We start from the raw sequence: 23226 nt of genomic DNA on the forward strand, positions 1-23226 counted from the left end.
CATAGAAAAATATCCTATTTTAGCCTGTGATGCACTGACTTTACTTAGTGAGCTGTATCAATCAGTCTGCTGAATTCTCCAGCTTACCTAATGGGGTTCATTGCCTATTAGATAATCCACCTAGCTTAAGAGAGGATAAAACACTAGTGAACTTAATGTATCTTGCAAAATGCAAAGAGCGAGAGAAAAAAAAAATTATCATGCTAACATTTGACCCCAGTCCCTTTAAACTCCAAATCCAGAACCCCTTGAATGAAAGGTGACCTTACCATTCACAAGGCAACAAAACAAATCGAAACTACCATTAAAGGCACACATCACAGGATAATGAGAGATAATAGTCTCTCCTTCTCAATTATGAACAACATGCCTGCCTTCGAGCAACACTTAACTTTATCACAAGCTATTTCTCTCTGCTCATCAGCTGGTTATGTGGGAAATAGATACACTACAAAATTTCTCTATCCACAATGAAAACAAAAATGATTATTGAAGTAATTGCCACAGCACACAGAATGGTCCTTGGAAGGAAAGTGTGTAAACTAAGTGATTTTGATTCAACTAGGAAAGCACGAAGTGCTTTACAAGCACCAAAAAAGATAGGGGAATGTGTTTTAAGGTTTCCAACACTCTGGATTGACTAGAAGGACATGGTACAACGTTAATTGTTGACGACATAGGGATTCTCCCAGTAACATGGATGTGACTGAAGACATTCAGACATGTTCCCTAAGATTTACATTGGATTTGAGGAAAATGTGATTTCCAAAATAAGCCCAAACTAGCATTGAATTCACACACTGGATCTATTCCTATACTCTCCTTACCTACAGGTTGTAAAAGAAAAGCATTATGTGATGGTGTTAAGATGTCTGAAAAAAAAAATTCCCCGACTCATCATTGATGATGTAGGGATAATTTTGAATACTTCAACACCAGCGATTACCAGAAATTTTGTATGTAATGACTGGAGTGAATTCTTTGCAGTCATATCATCCTAAGGTCCCTATTCTGCGTATCGGTAGTGCTTCACTTGTAAAGGCTCTCAAGGCTTATTCCAGTTGCTTCAGTGAAAAAAAAAGTCAAGTCCTAATAGAAGTGGAATGTAGGAATACATGCAATACATAATCTTAAATCTGGAAACCAACTACTGAGCAAAGTATTCATGCAGATGTCACCTCCGTGATATACCTCTTTAATGCAGTTACGGTCTTTTCCAGCTTTTCACAATGGAAAATAACACCATTGTGATTTGCCAAAATCTGACTTACCCCAAAGGGCAAAAACAAACTGTAAATAAAAATCAAACAGGCTGTAACTATAGAACTCTTCAAATGATTGATTACTCCTGCCAGCAGAATGTCTATATTGTCATGCATCGTCATACAGTCCCACATATATGATTATTTAGAAGGACCCTCAGTCAGACCTTTGCCTTTGCCATCAAGTTTTAGAGGACCGACACAAACTCACTGCTTCTCCTTTTCCTTTTCCTCCTTAAACTCTGTGTTTATAAACGAGAAGCCGTCAAACTCTGTCTGATCGAGATTCATTATAAAGAGTTTGTCCGTCGGGGTGAGGGTCGTCGACTCGCGCGTGAACTCCTTGTCAAAATTGCATAGGTCTCGAGGATTGTCCTGTGTGGGATGCAAAATGAAAAGAAAAAAAAAAAAAGGGAAGGGGTACGGGGGCGGGAATTCCATGAAGTAGCAAGGGAGTGGGGATAAAAAGAAGACATACATGCATCAATGATAACCATTAAATGTCATTGTGAGTGGGCTCACACTTAATTGAAAATGCCTACTACTTCTCATTTTTTTTTTTTTCAAATTGAATTCCTTCTGCTCTTATACTTTTTCACTTCCTCATAAACAACATGTCGAGATATACTTCATATCTAAACTAGATTCTGCGTTGGTCTACTACTGATCAACAGTAAGAAAAGGTCACTCCAACTCTTTACAGCCAGGTGAATGATTCACAAGTCTTTTAGCTTTCCTGTGGAATGTTCAGCTCAGAACATACACAAAACACAATGTAACTCCATCTCCTAGTTCTAAGAAGATATCTCCTCCACTGTATACAATTGCAACCTTGACAAGGCACGAAAATACATACATCAGGAGAGTTTCACACAGCTTGCACACATGAGATGCATTGGAATGAGCTGCACAAAGCAATTCAAATCTCACTAGTTAAAGGACAAGTCCACCTTCATATACATAAGGATTGAGAGAATGCAGCAATATTAGTAGAACACATCAGTGAAAATTTGAGGAAAATTTGACAATCTGTTCAAAAGTTACAAATATTTTAAGTATCTGTGCAGTCACTGCTGGAAGAGAAGACTACTACAGTGTATGATGTCACATGCGTACAACTAGAGAAGGAAAATAAAGAGAATTTCACAAAACTTTACTTTTTGAATAAAGTGCACAGTTCTTAAACTTGCTACTGACGTATGTTAAGGGTGATATTATTCCCCCTGCCTTCTGAAAGAGAGAAGTCCAGTGTTCTTTTGTTATGCGAGAAAAATGGAAATATGTTGAATTTTCTTTATTCTTTCTTTTTATCGTTGTACTCATGTGACATCACAAGCTATAGTAGTCTTTTCATCCAGCCGTGACTGAGCAGAAACTTCAAAAATTCATAACTTTTTAACGGATTGTCCGATTCTGCTCAAACTCTCACTGATGTGTTCTACTAATATTGCTGCATTTACTCAACCCATATGTCTATGAAGGTGAACTTGTCCTTTAATCTTTCTAGTCACTTCACCTGGTTCCTAACCACACAATCAGAAACTCAAATTCCAGAGCAATGATTGCACGACCCATAAACTGAGAGTTTTGAAGCATCACTTTCACTTGCAAAGACATGAGAAGGAGAGGTGGGGGTGGGACCTGGGAAAAATTGGTTTATATCTATTCACTTTAGTCCATACTTAGAGAGTTGCTTGGTGACTATTTGCTCAAAACATATACTGCAGCCATTTCCTTAATACACTGTATGTTGTCAGTAATGAGGTGTCAATATCAAGATTAACAAAGCACTTGTTCTTCCTTCACTGCATTGTACATATGATGGGGAAGGACTTGAAAACCACTGGTCAAGGTATCAAAAAACAGAATTAAGGTACATCTTTCATCATAAATTTGGGTAATTATCTTTCCCTTTCACCCTGATAAAACTACATCAATCTACTGAACCCTTCACCCCCCCCCCAAAAAAAAAAACCCGAACAAACAAACAAACAAACAAACAAAAAACAACTTGACAGCTTTTACTCCTACCTCCTCCAAATGTGTAGCTACATTTTTTTTTTCTATAGATTTATCGCTTAGAATTGAAAATTTTCGAACTTGAATAAATATTATGAATATACAAATCTACCAAGTTCGTTGAAATTGATTGATTTATTTGTGTGTTTTTTTTTTTTTTTTTTGTCTAGAAGGCCTGTCCTTAGGTGCATAAGATAGTAATTTGATTGACATAGGAGGCAAAAATGTCTGAGTAATTGTACACTGATTAAGACGTAACAGCTCTGATTTGACCAGTCGCAATCCATGAAGATTACGACTCAAAGCGTCTGGAAGCAGAAGAAAAAAACAAATATGAAGAATTGTTATGGGGTCAAAGGTCAATGCATTGCACCTGTCACCATAACCAGTAACAGTGCTTTGAATACGGAATGACAGTGATGCTTCTCCCTCAATTTGTCAGCTGCCCTAAACTGGTATGGGAAGGTCATGGCAACATAACTGTTCCTCACTTCCATCTATTTTGAAAGAGCTATACCCTCTCATACATATTATTCTTCAGCCCTCAACCCCTCCCCCCCCCCCCCAATCTAACCATGCTCCTACCCACGCATAGACAGTATACACACATACACAGAGCCTTCAACGAAATATTATTATAATACTGAGCTGTTTTACAAGATGTCTGTATCAATGACTTGTGTTCATCACAGAAAAACATAATATATCAGACAAGTTGATTCTCGACTCTATAGAGTCAGAGTTGTACAAGGTTTGGTCAGTTTTCTGAAACAGTGTGACAGTGTTCCAACTTTATGTTCACTAGCTGGAACAGTACACAGACATGATATGACATAATAATGCTGTGTTGAAAGAGAGTATACTAAGTGGCAGATAGGCAAAAAGTGCAAGACATCTTTTGTTTGCCTACACACATTTGTACGACTAGAATGATTTCGTCTCTATCTGATTTGAAACCAAACTACAAAGGCTGTGCTACGACACATATTTTTGACACTACATGTACAGCTTCTCTAGCTATAATTACGCTACCACATGGCAGGGTTGGGTAGGGGGTACAACCATGAAATTTACATCAGATAAACAGTGTAGATTAAAAAAAAAAAAGAAAGATCAAAACCAAGTATACGCATCATGTCTCATTTCGTATACAACAGTTGTATATACTGGGCATATACAAAACTCCAAATGGCTCATTTCACACTGTGAGCCAATATACTGTCATGTTTCATATTATGTAGGCACTTGATTCAACACAAAATACATAAAACGTGTCATTGAATATATTTTGCAAGACATAATGAGCTCAGACACCTCTACCATACACACATCTACAAAGTCACTGTACTCTTGAGTGCAAAGAATTCATTTGTATTTTGTTTTTTTTCCCCAACCTCTTTGTTCATTATCACAAACCCTGCATTATACAAAGATGAAACTGAATCGCAAGGTTGCTTGGAGCATGGGCTCCTTGGCCTATGAAAGATCAGCCAACCTGAATTCAATCCTGACTTCTTCCAATACAGCACAGCCCCCCTCCCCCTTAAATTCATGCTCAAACATTTCTCCTTTTCTTACTATTCATTCAGTTTGGCACAGCGTATCGTCTTTTCACTGCAGATTTCTGAAGGACTGATGCAAATTCCAGCTATAGATTTACTTATAACGGCAGAAACATTTTTGATTCTTTGCAGTATAACTAACACTCTGGAAAATTCATCTACTGATTGGTAAAATTGGTTGTATCATTACCTGTGAAGCCACAAAAATATTGACCAGCCATTTCTGTCACTTGCAAAACTCTTTATTCACAATAATCTTCTCAGAAAATTCATTACACTTTTCTCTCCATCAAACAATGCTTGTCGGCTCATACTTCTCATTTGAGGTCCTTTCAATGATATCACATTTTTGAATATTTCATCATTTGCATAGCTTCACACAAATATTGAGCCAAACTGTGCGAATGTTTCCTAAAATGCTGATATACAAGTTTATTGCAGACATTCACTTCTCCCGAAGTCTGGCTTGCATGTTAACCCTAGGAACCCCAAGATATGACAACTTCCTTTGTTATCAATACATGACATACTCAGTTCCTATAGACGGTGGGTTAAGCAGTACAGTTTGGGTCACATGATATTTGCAGTGGTAGCACACACTTTGATGGCTGGGGTTCATTAACCTAAAATGAACCATTGACATAAATGCAATGAGCGAAAGCCGAGCGAGGTAAAATATTAAATGCTGATAGGTACACAAGACATTCTTATGTCATCAGATGAATGCAATGCACATTTGCATCTACCCTGCAAAAGAAGGAGTATGCATTTTTTTGAGGGGAGGAGGTATTTGATTTTACTATCATGGGACATTAGCAATTTTGCTACAATTAATAGGAACATTGGGGTAGGAATGCAACTATGACAAAATTTATCAAGCTGCTCTTTTTTTTTTTTTTGTAAACCATTGATATCATGTACAGTAATAAAGCATCAAGATTCAAACTTTATTGAATAATCTTTGAAGTCAGTCCTAAGTTGTGCAGCAACAAGTGCAGTTTCCTAAAACAGTAAAGATTGGTGAAAAATCATCACAGAAGCCGAGACCAGATGCCAGGATGAAATGCACTATGTACAAATAACATACTATGATATCAATCAGGTAGAATTCGCTCTAGAAGCGTCTACTCTACTGTATACACAAAGCTCACTCAATCATTTGAGTCTCGATCTAAAGACTGCACACACTGTTGCAAGATTCCAAACCAGAAAGACACTGTGTACAGATCTAGTGGTGTTGCAGTTCACACAAACGGGTAAATTTACCCTTCAAATGCACTCATGATTGTTTGCACATGTGACAAGACAGGAATGACATAATTGTACAGGAGCTTAAACCTGTATTCACTTCACACTGCTACACATTCTATATCCTATCTCTAACTAACCCAGCACTGCTGACATGAACATAAGACATACAATGAAATTGAAAAAAAAAAAAAACCCAAAGGCTGGAAAGATAAAGGTTTAACAAAAAAAGGTGGGCTCGTTCTTTGTTCTTGGTCTTCTTCTCTTCACACCCAGGAATGTCATATTCACACATATAACCCTTCTTTAGATTGACAATTCATCCACTGCCGACTGTGCACAATTCACGTAGCAACTAAAGACTAATGTACAAGTATAAACTACAAAAAAAAAAAGAAGAGAAAAAGTACAAGGCTAGTGACAGAAAGCCAAGGATGGAGTTCCAAGCAAAACGGGGAGGACTATCCCAAGGTTTGGTCACAAGGCATACAAAACAGGACCAGGACCGCATGAAGAGGACCAGGACTGCATGACGAGGGCCAGGACCAACAAAGGGGGGTGGAGGGTGAGGTAAACTAGGACTATACATATCTACACTAGCTAGCTTCTCCAGTGACATCGACAGGACACACACTGCCAAAGCGGATTTGAAGGAGGGCCACGTAGACACTACGAAGGAGTCGTGGTTGAGCGCACATAGCTGGCGAAGCTGGGGTTGGCGTAGGAGAAGCCTTGGAATTCCTCCTGTATGTTCATTATTATGAGTTTGTCTGTTGGGGTTAGCGCACACGGGATCTTTGTGAAATAGGGATCAAAGTTTTCTGCTGCTCGGGGGTTTTTCTGCATAAGATAAAAAGAACCAAAAAACAAAACAAAGACAACAAAAATACAGAGAAGAGCCATGAATGTGATATCAGGGAGTTACCAACAACAACAAACAACTAAATGGATTGTAAAAGCTAAGGATACGTTAAGCTATGGTCAACGGTAACAACAATACAAACCACATGAACTTATCAATCTGAACATGAATGAGTGGTCAAGCTAAGATCAAAACTACCATCTATACATCTTGCATCTCAGAAAAAAAGGGACAGCTTGTTTTGCATGCTTGGAGGCAATATCAAGAATTTGATGACATAGTAATGGAAAAAGATGACTTAGTAGTGGGATGGGGGAGGGGGAGGGTGAAGGGGGGGGGGGCAGGTTGAGAATTGATGCCTCTGGTCATCCATCACCAAAATATTGGCCCAAAATGTTTCAGCAGCACAGATCAAGACACCTTTGACCACATTCTTCCAAATCTTTGTGATAGCTTGTCTAACTGAATGATGAATTTGATATACAATATTTAAATATACCACATTTTGAACCCTTGTATGATGACACAATAATGCATTTAGATATCAATTTAGTAATTCACAGTTTGATAAATTAGTAAAGTTAATCTTAATCACAATATCTTAAGTGTTTCATTCATTTCTGAAATGAAGAAATAAAAGTATATTGAGGAAAAAAGTTCAAAACATTTGATCCTAAATATCTTTGGGCTATCTTAGCACATGTGACATGAAAATTTACATCAGACTTTGAGAAAGCATGAGAGAAATTACTTTCGAATATCCACAGATGTTTCCATCAAACAGTCACATGATAAATTTGGGGTGGGGGAGGGGTTATTCAGTGCCTCTTGTAACCCTCTTTAATAGTTAAAATGTGAAGTAAACACAAGAAACTTCCAACAGTAGGGCTGTGAAGTAAGGAAAATCTTCTACAATATTCATGTTAAAGTTTTCTGACTACAGACAGAATTAGCTTGATGCAGACAAAGTAGAAACTGTATACTCGGGCAGGTGTCTATAAAGGGAAATGCGTGTTATAGCAAAATCGGCTTATTCTCAGCAGGTTAAAGAAGAAGAAGGAGAAGGAAGGAGATGAAAAAGGAAATGAGGAAGAGGATGAGAAGGAAGAAGAAAAGAAGGAGGAGGATGGAGAGGAGGAGGAGGAGGAGGAGGAGGAGGAGACGGACGAGAAGGAAAGGAGGAAGTGATGGTTGTTGATGCAATTACCAGAAATTTAGACATTTGCTATCAATCCTTTCCACAAGATAACTCTAGACTGTCTTTTGTCAGCTGGTCACTATGAACTGAAACCATCAGATGTATTTACTCCTAGACACCTATGGTTTGAGGCTGCAGCTTTGCATTAATGCCACAACAAAGGCAAAATATTTTTACCATTAAAAACATAGAATGTTTCATAGTGGTATCCACATAAAATTGAAATACATAGTTCCATAAACATGCAGACAAGCTAAATCAGACATACACACCAACAATGAAGTCTTGAACGCTGGCTATATTGACTGGTATTTGCAATTATAAGCATTTTTGAGATAATAGTACATAATCATCATCATTAGAAATTTTGGCTGATTTACACATTTCTGCTCTCATTTCTAATTGGTAGTAAATCAAAATGCCTATGTTCATGATTGACAATGAATAAAGATTTGCATATTTGGTAATGTTGAAGCAACTTTCCTATGTCAAGAAAATTTAAGAGAAGTTGCAAGGGTGATAATTCTTTTTTTTTGTTGTTTTGAAGTTGGAACTTTGAATAACTTTCAAATGAATGAAAACTTGTCTTTCCTTGTCATTTTGGTCTCCCCTCCCCAACATATTAAAAAATGTACATTGTCTGTTGTATTATAAGTGATAAAGTGTCATTTACATTTATCATCTTAACCATTACAATTCTTTGTTTATTATTCTTTTGCTACATGTAGATGATTTGAACAAAAGAATTAGCATTTGGCTGCTGGCCTCAACATTGATAAGAATAAATTGGGGAAAAAAAGATCATGCCAACAAGACTGGATGAAAGTATGCATAGAAATCTTCCATCATTCTTAGGGACACAAAACATGCAAATTGTGAAGAGTTGACACAAAGACATCATCAGCTTTTGCTTTGAGACATGCAGTGCTTAACGAGACAAGTACACAGCAAAAAGGAAAGGGTTAAGATGGAGGTCTAAACCATCAAGTTTTTGGACGAGGGCTCTTTACATGCTAGGTAGAACACGGCTCTATCTAACATCGACACCTATACATGTACATACTCCAAGGGATTCTCTTCAAGCATCTAGTGAAAGGATTATCAAGGCAATCGAGGAAAATTGCAAAACAGGCAGAGAATACGCACAGAACAGGCAGTGAGGCCACATTGTGCAGTGAAGTGAACATAGAGAGAGGAGACAGAAACGCAGACGATAGCTACCACCACCTGCCCCCTGATGAAGGGGGTAAAGGGACCACACCCCGTTGCTAGGATACGTACCACTGAGGGGACGAAGGGGGGCTGCACTTCCCTGTTGGCCAGCTTCTCCCAGTCGATGCGTCGGAAGAACTGGTGTTCACGGATGTCCTGCTCTCCTGTCGGTCCGCTTCCTAACCGCTTGCCTGGGTGCTTGGTCAAGAACTTTGAGAGAGGGAAGAATGGGAAACTTTTTACTTCCTCTTGCATTAGTTAAATGCTCAAAAATAGGGCAAAAGCAAAATGGGAGCACAATATCAGGAGCACCAAATATTCTGCTCAAACTGGATAATTTTGACACAGTTCTGGCTGATGGCATTACTTACAACTAAAAAAAAAAACCTCCCCATTTAACAAAGATATGACAGGTTAAATATTTACAGACAAACTTTAAGTCAGTCTTGCATGGCCCAAGACTACATCAAGATGGAGATTGAAATGAGGCTAGAAAAAAAAGCTGTGTTCACATCTGTTTTTGATCAGCATTCTTTCATTTGGCAAAGGCTTTTGCATATAAGTCCACATGTGGTGAACATCATACTAATGTTTCAGACATGAAATATGGAAAAACTCTAGTCTCACATGGCATAAAAGACATCCAAGATTTCAGTCCTGGGTAAGTGCTTTCATTTTCATTTCATTTTATTTTCATGTCGTTCTTTTAACACGTAGCTTATGTTTGATGGGACTCATTCCTTAAAGGCATAATTTACCATTTGCAGATAAAACAAAAACCCAGCATCAGTGCTTCAAAATAGTTCAAAAATGTGAGTTAGGGAAAGAAACAACCAGTGTAAAAATTTTAACCAGTATAATCGATGTTGAGTATTGTTTAATATACAAAATGTGAACAATAGTTATAATAAAAATGTTTCCAGACTAAACCATCTACAGTTATGGTTTAATGGGAAAAATAGTGATATCTCCTTATATTTTAGGCTTTATTGCAAAAATTGTATATGGTAGGATGTTTTGTGATACAACTGACCTACACATATGCATCAAAAGTGATATCTATAGTTGAACATTAAATCACTGCTCCCAGAGGTAAACAAGACCTTGAATGGATTGTATCTCTTTAACACATCTGCCAGTAATACACATTCTAGCCAGTGCATGACACAAAGGAGAGCCTTTATAAAACTCAAAGAACCAAGTCCTGGATGAATAAGTTGGAATACTCACGCCTTTGCATATTGATACCGATTCCTTGGACATGGACTTTGGATAGGAAGGAACATGTTCCATGATAGACTGGAACAACTCATCTTCATCCTCACCATCAAAGGGAGGCTGGACAAAAAGAACAAACAAGAATGCAACAAATTGATTTTTTTTTCTTACATGGACTGAAGGGCCATTTCACTAACACACATACAAATGGTTATATATTTCCTGTTTCACTATCAAAGTATCAGACTAGCAATATACCTATACAAATAAAAAACGATGACTTCTTTTTGAGATAGTCGCAATCAATGTGCATTTTTAAAGCAGCTTTTGATAGCAATGTCAGTCTGCACTGTACATGTACATTGTATGTTGCTGTTGGTGACAAACTAAGGCCAATTAAAAAAAAAAAAATGTTCATATTTCACGTGGGTACCAAGCCACAAGTTACTGTACGAGTTGAAATTTTCGCGTACAGATATTTTCGCGAATTGCTACTTGGAGGACATTTTCGCGTGTTGTTAATTTCGCGGTTGCGAGGGTCTCGCGCGTTTTTGTTTTCGCACGTTGTTATTTTCGCGTGTTGTTATTTTCGGGGTTCAAAGGCGATTCGCGAAATTCGCAAAAATAAAACCACCGCGAAAATTTCAGCTCGTACAGTATCCCATTTCTGAGTTTTGTATAAAAGTCAATGCTGTACAGATGAAGTTTATTGAGGTAACCACTCGTCCACATGGAGGTACCCTCTTGTCAACAACGAGGTGTTCTCTTGCCAAATTCTCGGTATCGCACATGTGCAGGAAACTTCTGCGCAAGCTGAAGAGCCCTGTCATAGATGCATTGTGGGATTCCTCGGTGCCTTTGTCGCTTACGGTTGTCTCGCACGTGCCGCAGTTCCCATACGATTCAATGGAGTTATATGTCTGCTTTTCTGTTGTTACTCCTTTTTTTCATGGCTATAATTCAGCTTTAAAATAGAGTTGAAAGTGTCTAAATTTCACTGATTTGCAGTCACTAGAGTCATGGTTCACTACTGCACGGCTTCAATGTGCTGGTCACATGATGAAAAGAAATTTTCAACGAAAAATACCCCTGGATAAAGACAGAATGTGACCTGAGTGCATGTGCAGCCAAAACTGGGGCAAGTTTGTCCCCTGAGCTATCCCACATTGCATCTAAAATGCTGCTCTGCACACAGCACCTAGGTATTGGCGATACCCAGAATTCAGACGACATCTTCTAACTCACCTGTCCTGCTAGCATTTCGTAGAGTAACACACCAAAGGCCCACCAGTCAACAGCCTTGCCGTAGGGTTGGTATGCTACAATCTGTTGGTACACAATAAAGTCAGGAGAAGGGATTTGAAGATGCATTGGGGTCTCAGATACATTCAAAGATAAATTACAGTTTGAGAATCTCTTGGAAATCAATGACAATTACCGTATAATGAGTGTATCATTATCCTTGAAAACAATGGTTTCTGAGATACTTCTTTTTCTTGAGTTTTCTGATTTTTATGAAATATTCTCTCTCTCTCTCTCTCTTTGTAGTGTTCAGCAGTCTTGCTTGTCTGCAGTACATAATGCTGTCTGGGTAGACCTTTTTTTTTTTTTAAATTGAAAAAAGAAAACTGCAATAAGCACTATTGTATTGTATCCCCTGCATTGGGGAGGAGTATAAGGTTGACATTTTGATTCGTCTTGAATATGGACTTAACTTGAGAAAAACATCTCATCACCTCCTCTATAATATGATCTCTTTCTTCTTCCGTATCCCTTTTAACCCCACAAATCTTACGATACCAATGCGAGGTTATACCAGAGGAAGACAATTACAAGGGACATTTTTTTTTCTCCCAGTACTGTAAAAGTGGAAATTTTCGCGGTGTTGAAATTTTCGCGCATTTCGCGCAACCAGAAACTAGCGCGAAAATAAAAACACGCGAATATTTTTGCTTGCCATACGTTCCTGTGCGTGATGTCTTGATTCCGCGGAATTAAAAACACGCGAAACTCTTCTGACCCGGCCTAGCGCGAAAATTAGTCGCGCGAAAATATCCACTTTTACAGTATAGGCAAATAGAAGCAGAGGCAATAAAGAAGTCCAAAGTCTTCTACTTGTAGTGTATGAGGCAGACGATCTGTTTGAGGCTTATTGAGAATGAGTATTAGCCCTGCTAGCCAAGAATTTCCTTCTGGACATTCACCTCTGGCGCGATGTAGTCGGGTGTGCCACAGAATGTCCGCGTTGTGTCGCCCTCGTTCATGTCCTCCTTGCACATGCCAAAGTCGGCAATCTTGATGTGTCCCTCGGCGTCGAGGAGTACGTTGTCCAGCTTGAGGTCCCGGTAGATCACACCCTGCATGTGGAGGTAGAAGAGCCCCACGGCGATTTCTGCAGCATAGAACCTAAGGTGCAAACAATCAGGAGATTAAAGGGCAGGAAAAGGTGCAAAGGTCAAAGGACAGGAAAGGGTACAAAGGTCAAAGGGCATACATCCTGGAGCAGTCAGACTCATTTGAAAGGCTGCTACAACATTCTCAAGATGTGACATTTAAATGAAAAAAGGTGTCAACATAAATATTTAATTTCTAAGAAATCTTGAAATACAGAGAGAAAAGTATAACATAATATTTGACTATGCAGCACACACTTCCTTTGAATGTTATGGAGTACTAAAGTGTGATGTCGTAGCCTTTCATCGCCATGGAAACTGGTTCTAAACAACCTCAACTGGCCCGAGTTAAAAGCTCTCACTTGACTCCAACCCAAGTTATAACAAAATACGACAACATTATCACTTTAGTACTCTATAGAATTGTTAACATTTATTTTGGTACTTTTGGTTAGTTGGATGAACTCTGGGTTCATTGACAGTGAGCAGTGAAATGTACTACATAACTGTAAAAACACAAGAGTTCCATCATCACTCACACAGCATGGGGCTCCTTGAACTTGCCAACTTTCTGGATCTGGAACATGAGGTCGCCGCCGTTGACGAACTCCATGACGAAGAAGAGCCGGTCCATCGTCTGGAAGCAGGAATGGAGCGCCGTCAGGAAAGCCGGCTTGCTGGGCAGCGCCAGCACCCGCTTCTCCGTCATTGTGCACTCGACGTCGTCATCCTGAATGATGACGTCCTTCTTCAGGATCTTGATGGCGTAGAGTTCGTCCGTTCCCTTCTTCTCTGCCAGCATAACCTGATGGCAAGAAGTAGTGGCATCACTTTCTTTTTAAATCAACTTGCTAAAGGGGAAAATCCCCTCCATATAAAAATTGATATCGATAAAGACGGTGCAGTCAAATGAAGAGACCAAGGAAAGTGTTATCTGCCTTGGACATATAGAAGAAAATCTCACTTACCACAATTCCTTGATTTATTCTTAGTGTAGTAGTACTTAATGCTATTACATTATATATGTCATGTAACAATAGCTACTGAGGCAATATTTTAATAGTACTGTACGAGCTGAAATTTTCGCGTACAGATATTTTCGCGAATTGATCCTTCGAGGACATTTTCGCGTGTTGTTAATTTCGCGGTTGCGAGGGTCTAACTGAACTTAGTTATTTGCGCGTTGTTATTTTCGCATGTTGTTATTTTCGCGATCAAAGGCGATTCGCGAAATTTGCGAAAATAAAACCACCGCGAAAATTTCAGCTCATACAGTATGCTGATTCTTTTTTCCTTTCACTGTTTAGCACGTGACAACATAATCTACAGGGCAAGGCTATCTACTTTTCCATGTAAACTTCACAAAAAGTCATGTATCTGACAGTGCCCAAATTTTGTTAACAATTTGTTGTTTTCACTTTTTTGATGTTACTAGGTTGCAAAACTGCAAAAGTTCCCCTTTGACCTTTGCCCTCCGGCATTAAGTCCTACTCACCTTGCCAAAGCTTCCCTTGCCAAGCACTGAAAGGAAGTTAAAGTCGCTCGCCCTCACGAGTCCCGTACCGACGTTGGCGGAGTTTGCATTTGCTTTGGTGGGTTCCCTTGAGGGGAGTGGCAATTTCTAGGATAAAAAGATGCAGAGAAAGTGATGAAAAAGAAGACCAGCACCAGACTTTCATAACTTTTGCATATGTGCACTGGTGCTTGCTGCATTCTTTTGCTGTCATGCATAATGAAGGAGTAGATTCTGGCAGATGAAGAAATAACAGTCATCAGAGTTAGAAGTCACATGCAAGTGTCAAATCACAATAATAACAACTCAGACTATTCATTTGTCATGATGCATGTACATCAAAACAAAAATTGTGTAGTGAGAGACTGGTATACTATAGTTTACTTCATGATGGTTAAATCCAGTGCTCCCTTGATTATGTAATCATCAAAACTTTGTTCAGAAATGTCTTGGTTTCTTTGAGATGAAGCCTTCCACTGTGCCTAAAGTCAGTAGGATCCTCATGCAACCTGCAATCAAATGTTTTGTGTTAGTTCAGAGATTACCAGATGTCATCTTTGCAGTGCAGTGAAGTTATGTTTAATACTGAATATCAATACTTGTGCACTACTTGTATTCATACTCAGGTTGTATACTGTTGTCACACACACACACACACACACACACACACACACATACACACAATACTTCACTACTTGTATATGTGGTCTTGTCATCTTCTGGCATGAAGGGAGAATTCTTTAAGGGATGTCAAAGAAGAAACTGAAACAGGCCTAGCCTGTCATCTCAGGGATGTGGGGGATAGAAACGGAGAGAAGGAGAGATGAAGGACAGATGAGGAGGATGAAAAGGAAGGAAGGAAGGAAGGAGAGAGGAGGACAGTGAGATCACAGACAGATACAGAAGATTTGGGGAAGGAGCAAAGAGGTGGAAGAGGAGCAGAAGGAGGGATGATAGGAGAAAGTGGAAGAGGAGGAGCCGAAGAGGAGGAGCCTATAAAGAGGAAGAGAGCAGAAGAAAACAGGAGAAGAAGAGTATAAGAGGAGGAGGAAAAGAGAAGGCAAGAGGAGGGAAGGATGGGAGAGGATAAGATAGAGAGAAGAAGAGAAGAAGAGGAGCAGGAGGAGGGGTGAGAGGAGAAGATGGAAGAGAAGATAAATGAGGTGGTGCCTAAAAGGCAGGAGAGAAGAGGAAAAATAGAAGAAGAGTAGATGAGGAGGAGAAGAGAAGAGGAGGGGAGGATGGGGAGGAAGTGGTAGAGAGGGATAGAGGGAAGAAGAAAACGAGGAGGAAAAAGTGAAAGAAGAAGAACACAAAGAGCTGGGGAGGTATGATCACTGTACAGGTACTAAAACATCCCAATACTTGGGTTCCACCGGTGTCTGAAGAAGGAAGATTGGAAACACGCCCCTCCACCCCATTCTCAGTCACTTTGCCCCAAATCCATTAGCTCCTTAGAGGCAGGAGGACGGACTGAAACACAGGAAAAGGGCAGAGGGGAAAAACCGAGACCGACAGGAACGTGAGAAAGGATTGAATTCTTCTTCCTGCAGGGCTTGCTCAAGACCTTTTTTCAGCTCTAATTGGGAACGAGTCGATGCATTGTTGAATAGATTGATACAGACAATGGTATTAGAAGACAGAAACACAAGAAGGAAAGGAAGGGATGGAGAGAGGGATGAAATAGATAAAGTATTTGATTAACCAGTGAAAGGTGATCAGATGGAGGGTTAAAAGGGTTAAGACTAAATCAAAGATATAACGATGAAGACAATTCCGAGATTTCACCAACCAGGAAGATTTCTCTAGATAATGGCTACAGTGTCACCTCCCGGAGTGCTTACTTGCATCACATAACGAGTAATCGCTCTGACCCTTGTAGTGAGGACGTTTCACTACGTTCATATCATCCCAAGATAGAGAAACATGTCACTGCAGGCTTAGTACCTGCACATCTTGCATGCATATGTTCACTGAAACACAAGAATGCATCCCTAATGTAGTATGGAAACAAGAGCTGCGGGTGCCTATCCCTCAATGTGACAATCACGATAATGATGGCATTGTGAAACTAAGCCTTGTAAATATCCATTACAGGCTCATCAATTCCTGGGATAAATTTGCTACAGAATTTATCCTGATGCCATCTCTACACTGGCATCTCTAAATGTCACTAAATATCAACAAAATGGAGATAGAATAGATGAGACAGATGAATTAATCAAATGTGCACACAATCAGGAAGAAGTTTGGGCAGAAAAAAAAATGCAATTCAAGAGAAAAGCAGAACTTTGTTTGTCTAAAATGTCTGTGCCAATTGAAGAGTCAGTGAAAAATTTAGAACAGACAAGCATTATTGAAATTGGGCACCTTCAAAATGAAGAGCTTTTTTGTGTTTACTCTACCTGATGAAGCATTATAAATGAAAATCAAAATAAAAATGATGAAAAGCAAAATCAAGCCAGAAAAATATGTTTTCTGGGATCTGATGGCTTGAAATAAAGCTTGGGGCATTTTATCGTAGTACCACACTATACATAACGGATGAGACATCCTATCTAGCACGGCAGCCCATTCTCTGCACCATTACGGCACAGGCAGCTTCAATAAAGCATATCATAACATTTTCCCATTTTCCCCCTGGGGGAAGGATGTGGCTGACGTGAGAAATTTGCACGCCGGGACGTCAAAATGTCTCCCGTTCGGTGAATCAGACGGTGAGATGGTGACAATCTAGAATCACAGATCCCTCCGGCATCTTCCTCTCCTGCAGCCATTAACCCCTTGAAAGCTAGACCCCAGTATACTCGGGCAGGTGTTTATGGGACATGCGTGTTATAGTAAATCAGCTTGTCCTCTATGGGTTAAGCATCCATGGGAGAAGTCTGAAGATATTGAATCCTTTTCACTCCTCAAAATGTTTTTCTTCTGCTTTCTTTGTGTTTGAATTTGCTTCTTGTTGTCATTTTTTTTTTTTGGGGGGGGGGGGACAGGGCCAGAAATACAAAAGATACACAAATGTGGAATAGTAACATAAAAACAAGGATTACATTTTTTTTTTTTTTTTAAAGATGCTCTGCAAAAAAAAAAAAAAAAAAAACTTTTAGTGCCTATCACATAGAAAGGCCAAATGAACTCTACAAATGCATTACTTTGACCTCAATGTGTGTTCAGCAGAAGGTGAAACACGCACATACTTTTTGGTAGGAGGAACAAGAAAGCCTCACAAACCGATCCAGCCATCCAATGAACAAGATACAGCTATTACTTTATGAGTTGCATTGTTTTATGGAGCCAAGATTTATACTCCACCTCCCACACTGTGCTCTACTGCAACCTTTGTAATATGTCTAGACAGATGATCAAGGTTTGTCACTGCATTATATGCAACTAGGCCAGGGTGCTGACAACCGCAAGAAACTCTGGACTGGAAAATAATACATGGCACCTCTTTTATACAACAAATATCTCACTCTCTTTATGTCCACTTTATAGATACCTTTTGATTCAAAATCATTTTCATTCTACATGACAGTGTATATTACTGCAAAGTTTCTTTTTAAAATGGTTTATGTCATTACCAAGAGGAGCAGATATGTTAAGTGAGGAAAAAGTGGCCACATTTTGTACGGATGCAGACAGACAGAAAATGAACGAACAGACAAACAACAAACAATCAGGTTGAGACATCACTGGTGTCCTCCAATATGAAGCGGTCATTCCATAAATCTTTGGGCCAATCCCATTACGTCTTGCTGCATCGAGAATAGATTACATTTGCATTTTAGTGATAAAGGGAGATAAAAAGGCAGGGTTACGAAACTGCTCAAGTTATTTTTGAAAAGATCAAGTGGTGAACTTCTCCAAATCAATTTACAGCCATCAAGACTTTGAATACAAAACGCAAGAAGCTTATACCTGAGTTGGGTCAGTATGAGGCAAACAGGTTACCATGACAATACGTCTTTGATCTTGTTAAAATATGATTAGACCTATCTATCTCTCACACTTACCCTTGTTCTTTGGCAGAGTACATTTTCAGAACTGAATACAATTGACCGGAAATGTTGGTGGATTGTTGATTGGATGCTTTTGTATGTACAGTGTACATACTTGTATCTGCATTTTGCATGTCTGTGTGTTCATGTGTGTGTGTAAGTGTGTGTGTGTGTGTGAGTGTATTTGTATCTGTGTCTGTGTGTTATTGTTGTTCGTGTTGCTTGTGTGTGCCAATGGGTTTTGTTTTGTTTTTTGTAAATGTCTATTAACCTGAAAATTGGTTCTTGGCAAAACAAATACCTACATTGCCTTCGATCTGAGGAATGGTGCTGATATATCTAATAACGACCTCAGTTGAGGATGATGTGTATGACAATTCATTCAAACATGATTTCAAGTGCTAGATACAGGAGTACAAATAGCTCTGTGCATTATAATGTTTCCATGTAGTTTGTAAAATTGTGTGCAGGATAGGAAAACAGATGGAGAATGGAGGAGGGGGAAATGAAGAAGAAGAAGGAAAAGAAAAAGAAAAAGATGAAGACAAGAAAGACAACAAAGACGGAGAAGATAAAGGCAAAGAAGAAGATGATGATGAAGAATAGATGATGATGGAGGCGGAAAGGGGGGGGGGAAGAATGCAGATGAAAGAAGGGAAATATGATGATGATGAAGATAGAAGATGATGAGGAATAAGAAGATGATGAAGAATAAGAAGATGATGAAAAAGAAGAAGATGAAGAGGAAGAAGATTAAAAAAAAACAAACAAACATGGATACTACGAAGAAGAAGAAGAATAAGGGGAGGGAGGAAAATCAAATGAAAGTAAAAAGGTGATTAGAAGAAAAAAAATGGACCAGAAAAATTATTGATTGAGAGAGGGGGAGTAGTGTGAGACCACAATCTAAACAAACAGAATGGATGACATCCTGAGACAGAGAAAAAACAAAGGAGAAAGAGTAAGAAATAGAGAGATGGGGTAGGGGAGAGAGATATGGGAGAGTCTGGGAAAATGCAGCATACAGACATCAAACATCTATTTTTAGGTGTGCGTTTTTTGTTTTTTTTTTATATAGAAGACGTGATGTCTGTGCACAAATGGTTTCGTGACCGGTGACAGATTACCGCTGTCGACGCACGCTCATTTGGCCATTGCCAAATCCATCTGAGTTTGGAAGTGGGAGACGATTTTTGCCCGCCTAATGGGAGGACGACTTGAGGGAAGCGTGCGATTCGTATCAGGGGTCGTGACGTTCTCGTATCTGGCAAGAAAGGGATTTTTGTGGGGGGGGGGAGGGTTGACGGAGGAGGAAAGAAGTATTCCTGGGTCCCATTTCATCAAAAAACGTTGCTACGATAACAACTCTTGCTGGAATGGCAATTGTCTTGGTATCAACAAGAATCCAGCTTCCTGATTGGCTGTTGCTTTGGGAAGTTGATATTCTAGCAAGAGTTGCTATCCTAAAATCTTTTATGAAGTGAGGGCCTGGACCTGGTTTGTAGTTACTTGTATTCGCTTCAGTTTTATTTGGGTTGTTGCTCATGATTTATGAGCGGATTGGACTCGCTATTAGGATGAATAGATAACTGGAAATGGCAGAAAGACCGAGTCAAAGCATTGATTACAGAACTGATGATGGCTATGATGAAAATTATGCCAGGTACGATGATATGATTCCTCACTATGCTGAGATTAATGGGGATTATTAGCCTACATTTATCAGCGTGCCACGTTTACTCGAAAGTCATCATCTGCTTCCGAAGGAAGTCATCAAATAATGTGAACTTGATAGGAAGTAAAGCTATAAAGACACAGGTTGCACAGATGGATAGATATCAGGCAGGGAGCTGGATAGCAAAATTAATAGATAGACAAATAGATAGATAGAAAGACACAAAGATATATAGACAGACAGACAGACAAACAAACAAACAGATAGATGCAAATATAGACATGTAGGAAGATTAATAGTCAGTTGGTTTATAGGAGATACACATTTGATAATGTTAAGCATTAGTCATGCACTGACAAGAACAATAAATGTCATAATAAAACTCATCTAATTTAACTCATCTCCAATTCATTCATAATTGGAAGACATGAGTTAATTCAAGAATTGCATGCATGTACAAAATACAAACACCTGCAACTTCTGTGCACGACCTCTACCCCTCCAACAAACCATTCTCTCTTAACCCGTTGAGAACGAGTCCCGAGTATACTCAGGCAAGCGTCTATGGGAAATGTGTGCTACAACAAATTCAGTCCATCCTAAATGGGGTTAAAGACAGTATCTCTTTCACTCTGAGACCAAGGTGTGATCTGCTATCAGAGTTCTCTCAGAAACCATGCCTCTGTGCATTGCTAAAAGTGATTCTAGGAGGGTGTAGTGTCTGTGAGAGAAATATATTTCACTTCTCTTTCTGTGTTTCACAGCATCTTCTTTTTTGCCATTCTTTTTACCAAATGGTCTGCATCATCCACGTCAAGAAGAATGGGAGCCTGAATTTTCAGGGCATGCAGGCAGAGGGTCCTGCTTACACTATCGGTGGGTTCGGGCTTGATGGGGGAGAAACAGATATTGGAGACGATGTAAGTGAGAAGCGTTGCTCACTGGCCCGTACAGTTTCACTCATCACTTCACATTCATGCAAAAAGAATGATCTCATACACACATGTATAAATATGCTAAAGCAACTTATGGGGAAAGGGGGGGGGGGAGGAGGTTAACTAGTCACTAATGTATTCAACATGAAAACTTTATGAATGCGCAGCAAAGGTTGTTCATGACAACCTTGAATGCTTGCTGAAGACTTGCCTAACTTTAATAGCAAATTCTAATGCATGCAGAATTTGAATTTGGTTCTCTATATACTGAAATATCTTTGTTACAGCAGTGGAATGAACTTGCCTTTTACTATATTTTGTACGGAAAGGATATCCATAAATTTGACTAAATCAGTATGCACGCTTTTAGTGAGGTTCAGCCAATTTTTTTTTTCACACAGTTTGTCAGAACAATCCTTATAATAATTGAAAACATGAGGTAAGTGAAATTGAAAATTTATCATAATCTGCAATCTCCTTTCAGTTGCAGGTATGACAGATATTACACATCCACATTACTTTGTTGACTTTACATAGCAAACACCTGAACTAATTCCTTCGTGCTCTACATATTTTTTCCCCCAGTTTGGCATGCAAAATGTTGCTGCCATCAACAACTGCCCTATATATATATAAAAAAAAAAGCATCAGTCATTCACACAAAATGAGACACATAAATCATTCCTGAAAGAATAGCAACATGTCAACTTGAATACTGCTGTGTCAAACACATCACTGCACATGACAAATGACGGGCAAGAAAATGAGCAAGCAAGCAAACATTTAAAGAGGGGAGGGAAAAAAGCGTGAAAAGTAGCTCCATGGGATACATTCAACAGTGGTGGTAGGTTGGGGGGGGGGGGGGGACAAAATTACAATTCTGCCTAACTGGTTCCACCTGCATATGTTCCTGATGGTATGCTTTACTAAGCTGAAATAGTTTTGATTGCCAGATGTTATTATTATCATCCTTCAAAGTGGAGCGTCCTGGCTCTCATCAGTCTTTAACATGTCTCAGTTTTCTCAGATGTGCATTCATGAGGATGAAACTTGGTACATCAAATTAGAAAACTGTCTCATAAGCCACTGAGGGTGACAACCAATGTCTGCACCTCGCTTTAATATCTTTCCCTCAAATGCTTCCAGTACGAATCTGCTCCCTGCTGCTGATCTAAAGTTGGATTCTTCCCCTTGTTCTGCTTTTTTTTCTTTCCCCCCCCCCCCCCCTTTCTGGCCTTCCATGTCTTATTTGAATTGACTATAGGTAAAGAGAACTTACTGCTAATGGCACAGCATTCTGCAAACTTCATCTCAAGTTAATTTTACTAAAGTGGCCTTTTATTGAGAGGTTTTGCATTTGGGAGCACAGCACAACAACATCTAACTTGGAAGTGGATATTGATATTTCTCACATATCCCAACCTTTTAACATTAGATTTAAAAGTTCGGTATTTGTCCTGTTAGGCTACCATTCAGTATTTAAAATAAAATGACTAAAATACAAAAATCTGAAATTGATATAAAAAGCCATTTCAAAGTAAGGGAATGAATATATCTGTCATTAGGTCATTAGAAAAATAAAAGAGAAGTGTAATGCTACAAGCCACCATGGCATTGCAGCAAAAAACTTACCGGTATCTTTGAAGTCAGCTCGTCGATTGATTCTGTCTCGGTGATGGCGGGCACGTTGTAGTACTCTCCTTCCTCCTGGCCAAGAAGCTTGAACCATCCGTCCACGCCACATGAGTTCCGAGATGCCGAAGGACAGCGCCCCCATGAAGTCGTTGCGTGTGGCCCTGTCCCAGTCCCACACCTCGACGAGCAGCCTCCGGTTCTTGTCTGCATCTTCCAAGTTGCTATGGTGACAGGATGATGGTGGAGGGGGGGGGGGGGGGAGAGGAGGAGGAACAGGCAGAAGACAAAAACAATAAGATTTGCTATCAGTATTATATTGGCAATTCAATTAACCCGCTGAGGCCAAGTCCCGAGTATACTGTGGCATGTGTCTCTGGGAAATGCATGTTGTATTCTCAATGGGTTAACGCATGGTAACTTAACCTCTTGAATGCACATGCATTTATCGCTGTAACTGTCAGTGCTCTTTTCTTAGCATATGTTAATCTTCCCCCCC

The 23226-nt window shown here is 39.4% G+C and overlaps 1 protein-coding gene across 1 annotated transcript in view; it reads right to left on the reverse strand.

The window, feature by feature from the left end:
* Positions 1–208: 208 nt before the first annotated feature.
* LOC140231998 (protein kinase C-like) overlaps positions 209–23226 on the reverse strand; it is a 239156-nt gene continuing 216138 nt past the window's right edge. Inside the window, 10 exon segments of the mRNA XM_072312149.1 lie at positions 209–1637; positions 9433–9573; positions 10594–10701; positions 11827–11907; positions 12786–12987; positions 13514–13779; positions 14470–14595; positions 18406–18414; positions 22734–22836; positions 22838–22951. Coding sequence (XP_072168250.1) covers positions 1470–1637; positions 9433–9573; positions 10594–10701; positions 11827–11907; positions 12786–12987; positions 13514–13779; positions 14470–14595; positions 18406–18414; positions 22734–22836; positions 22838–22951 — 1318 coding nt within the window. The 3' untranslated portion in view covers positions 209–1469.

Source organism: Diadema setosum, chromosome 8 (genome assembly GCF_964275005.1).
Source record: "Diadema setosum chromosome 8, eeDiaSeto1, whole genome shotgun sequence".
NCBI classification, from domain to species: Eukaryota; Metazoa; Echinodermata; class Echinoidea; order Diadematoida; family Diadematidae; genus Diadema; species Diadema setosum.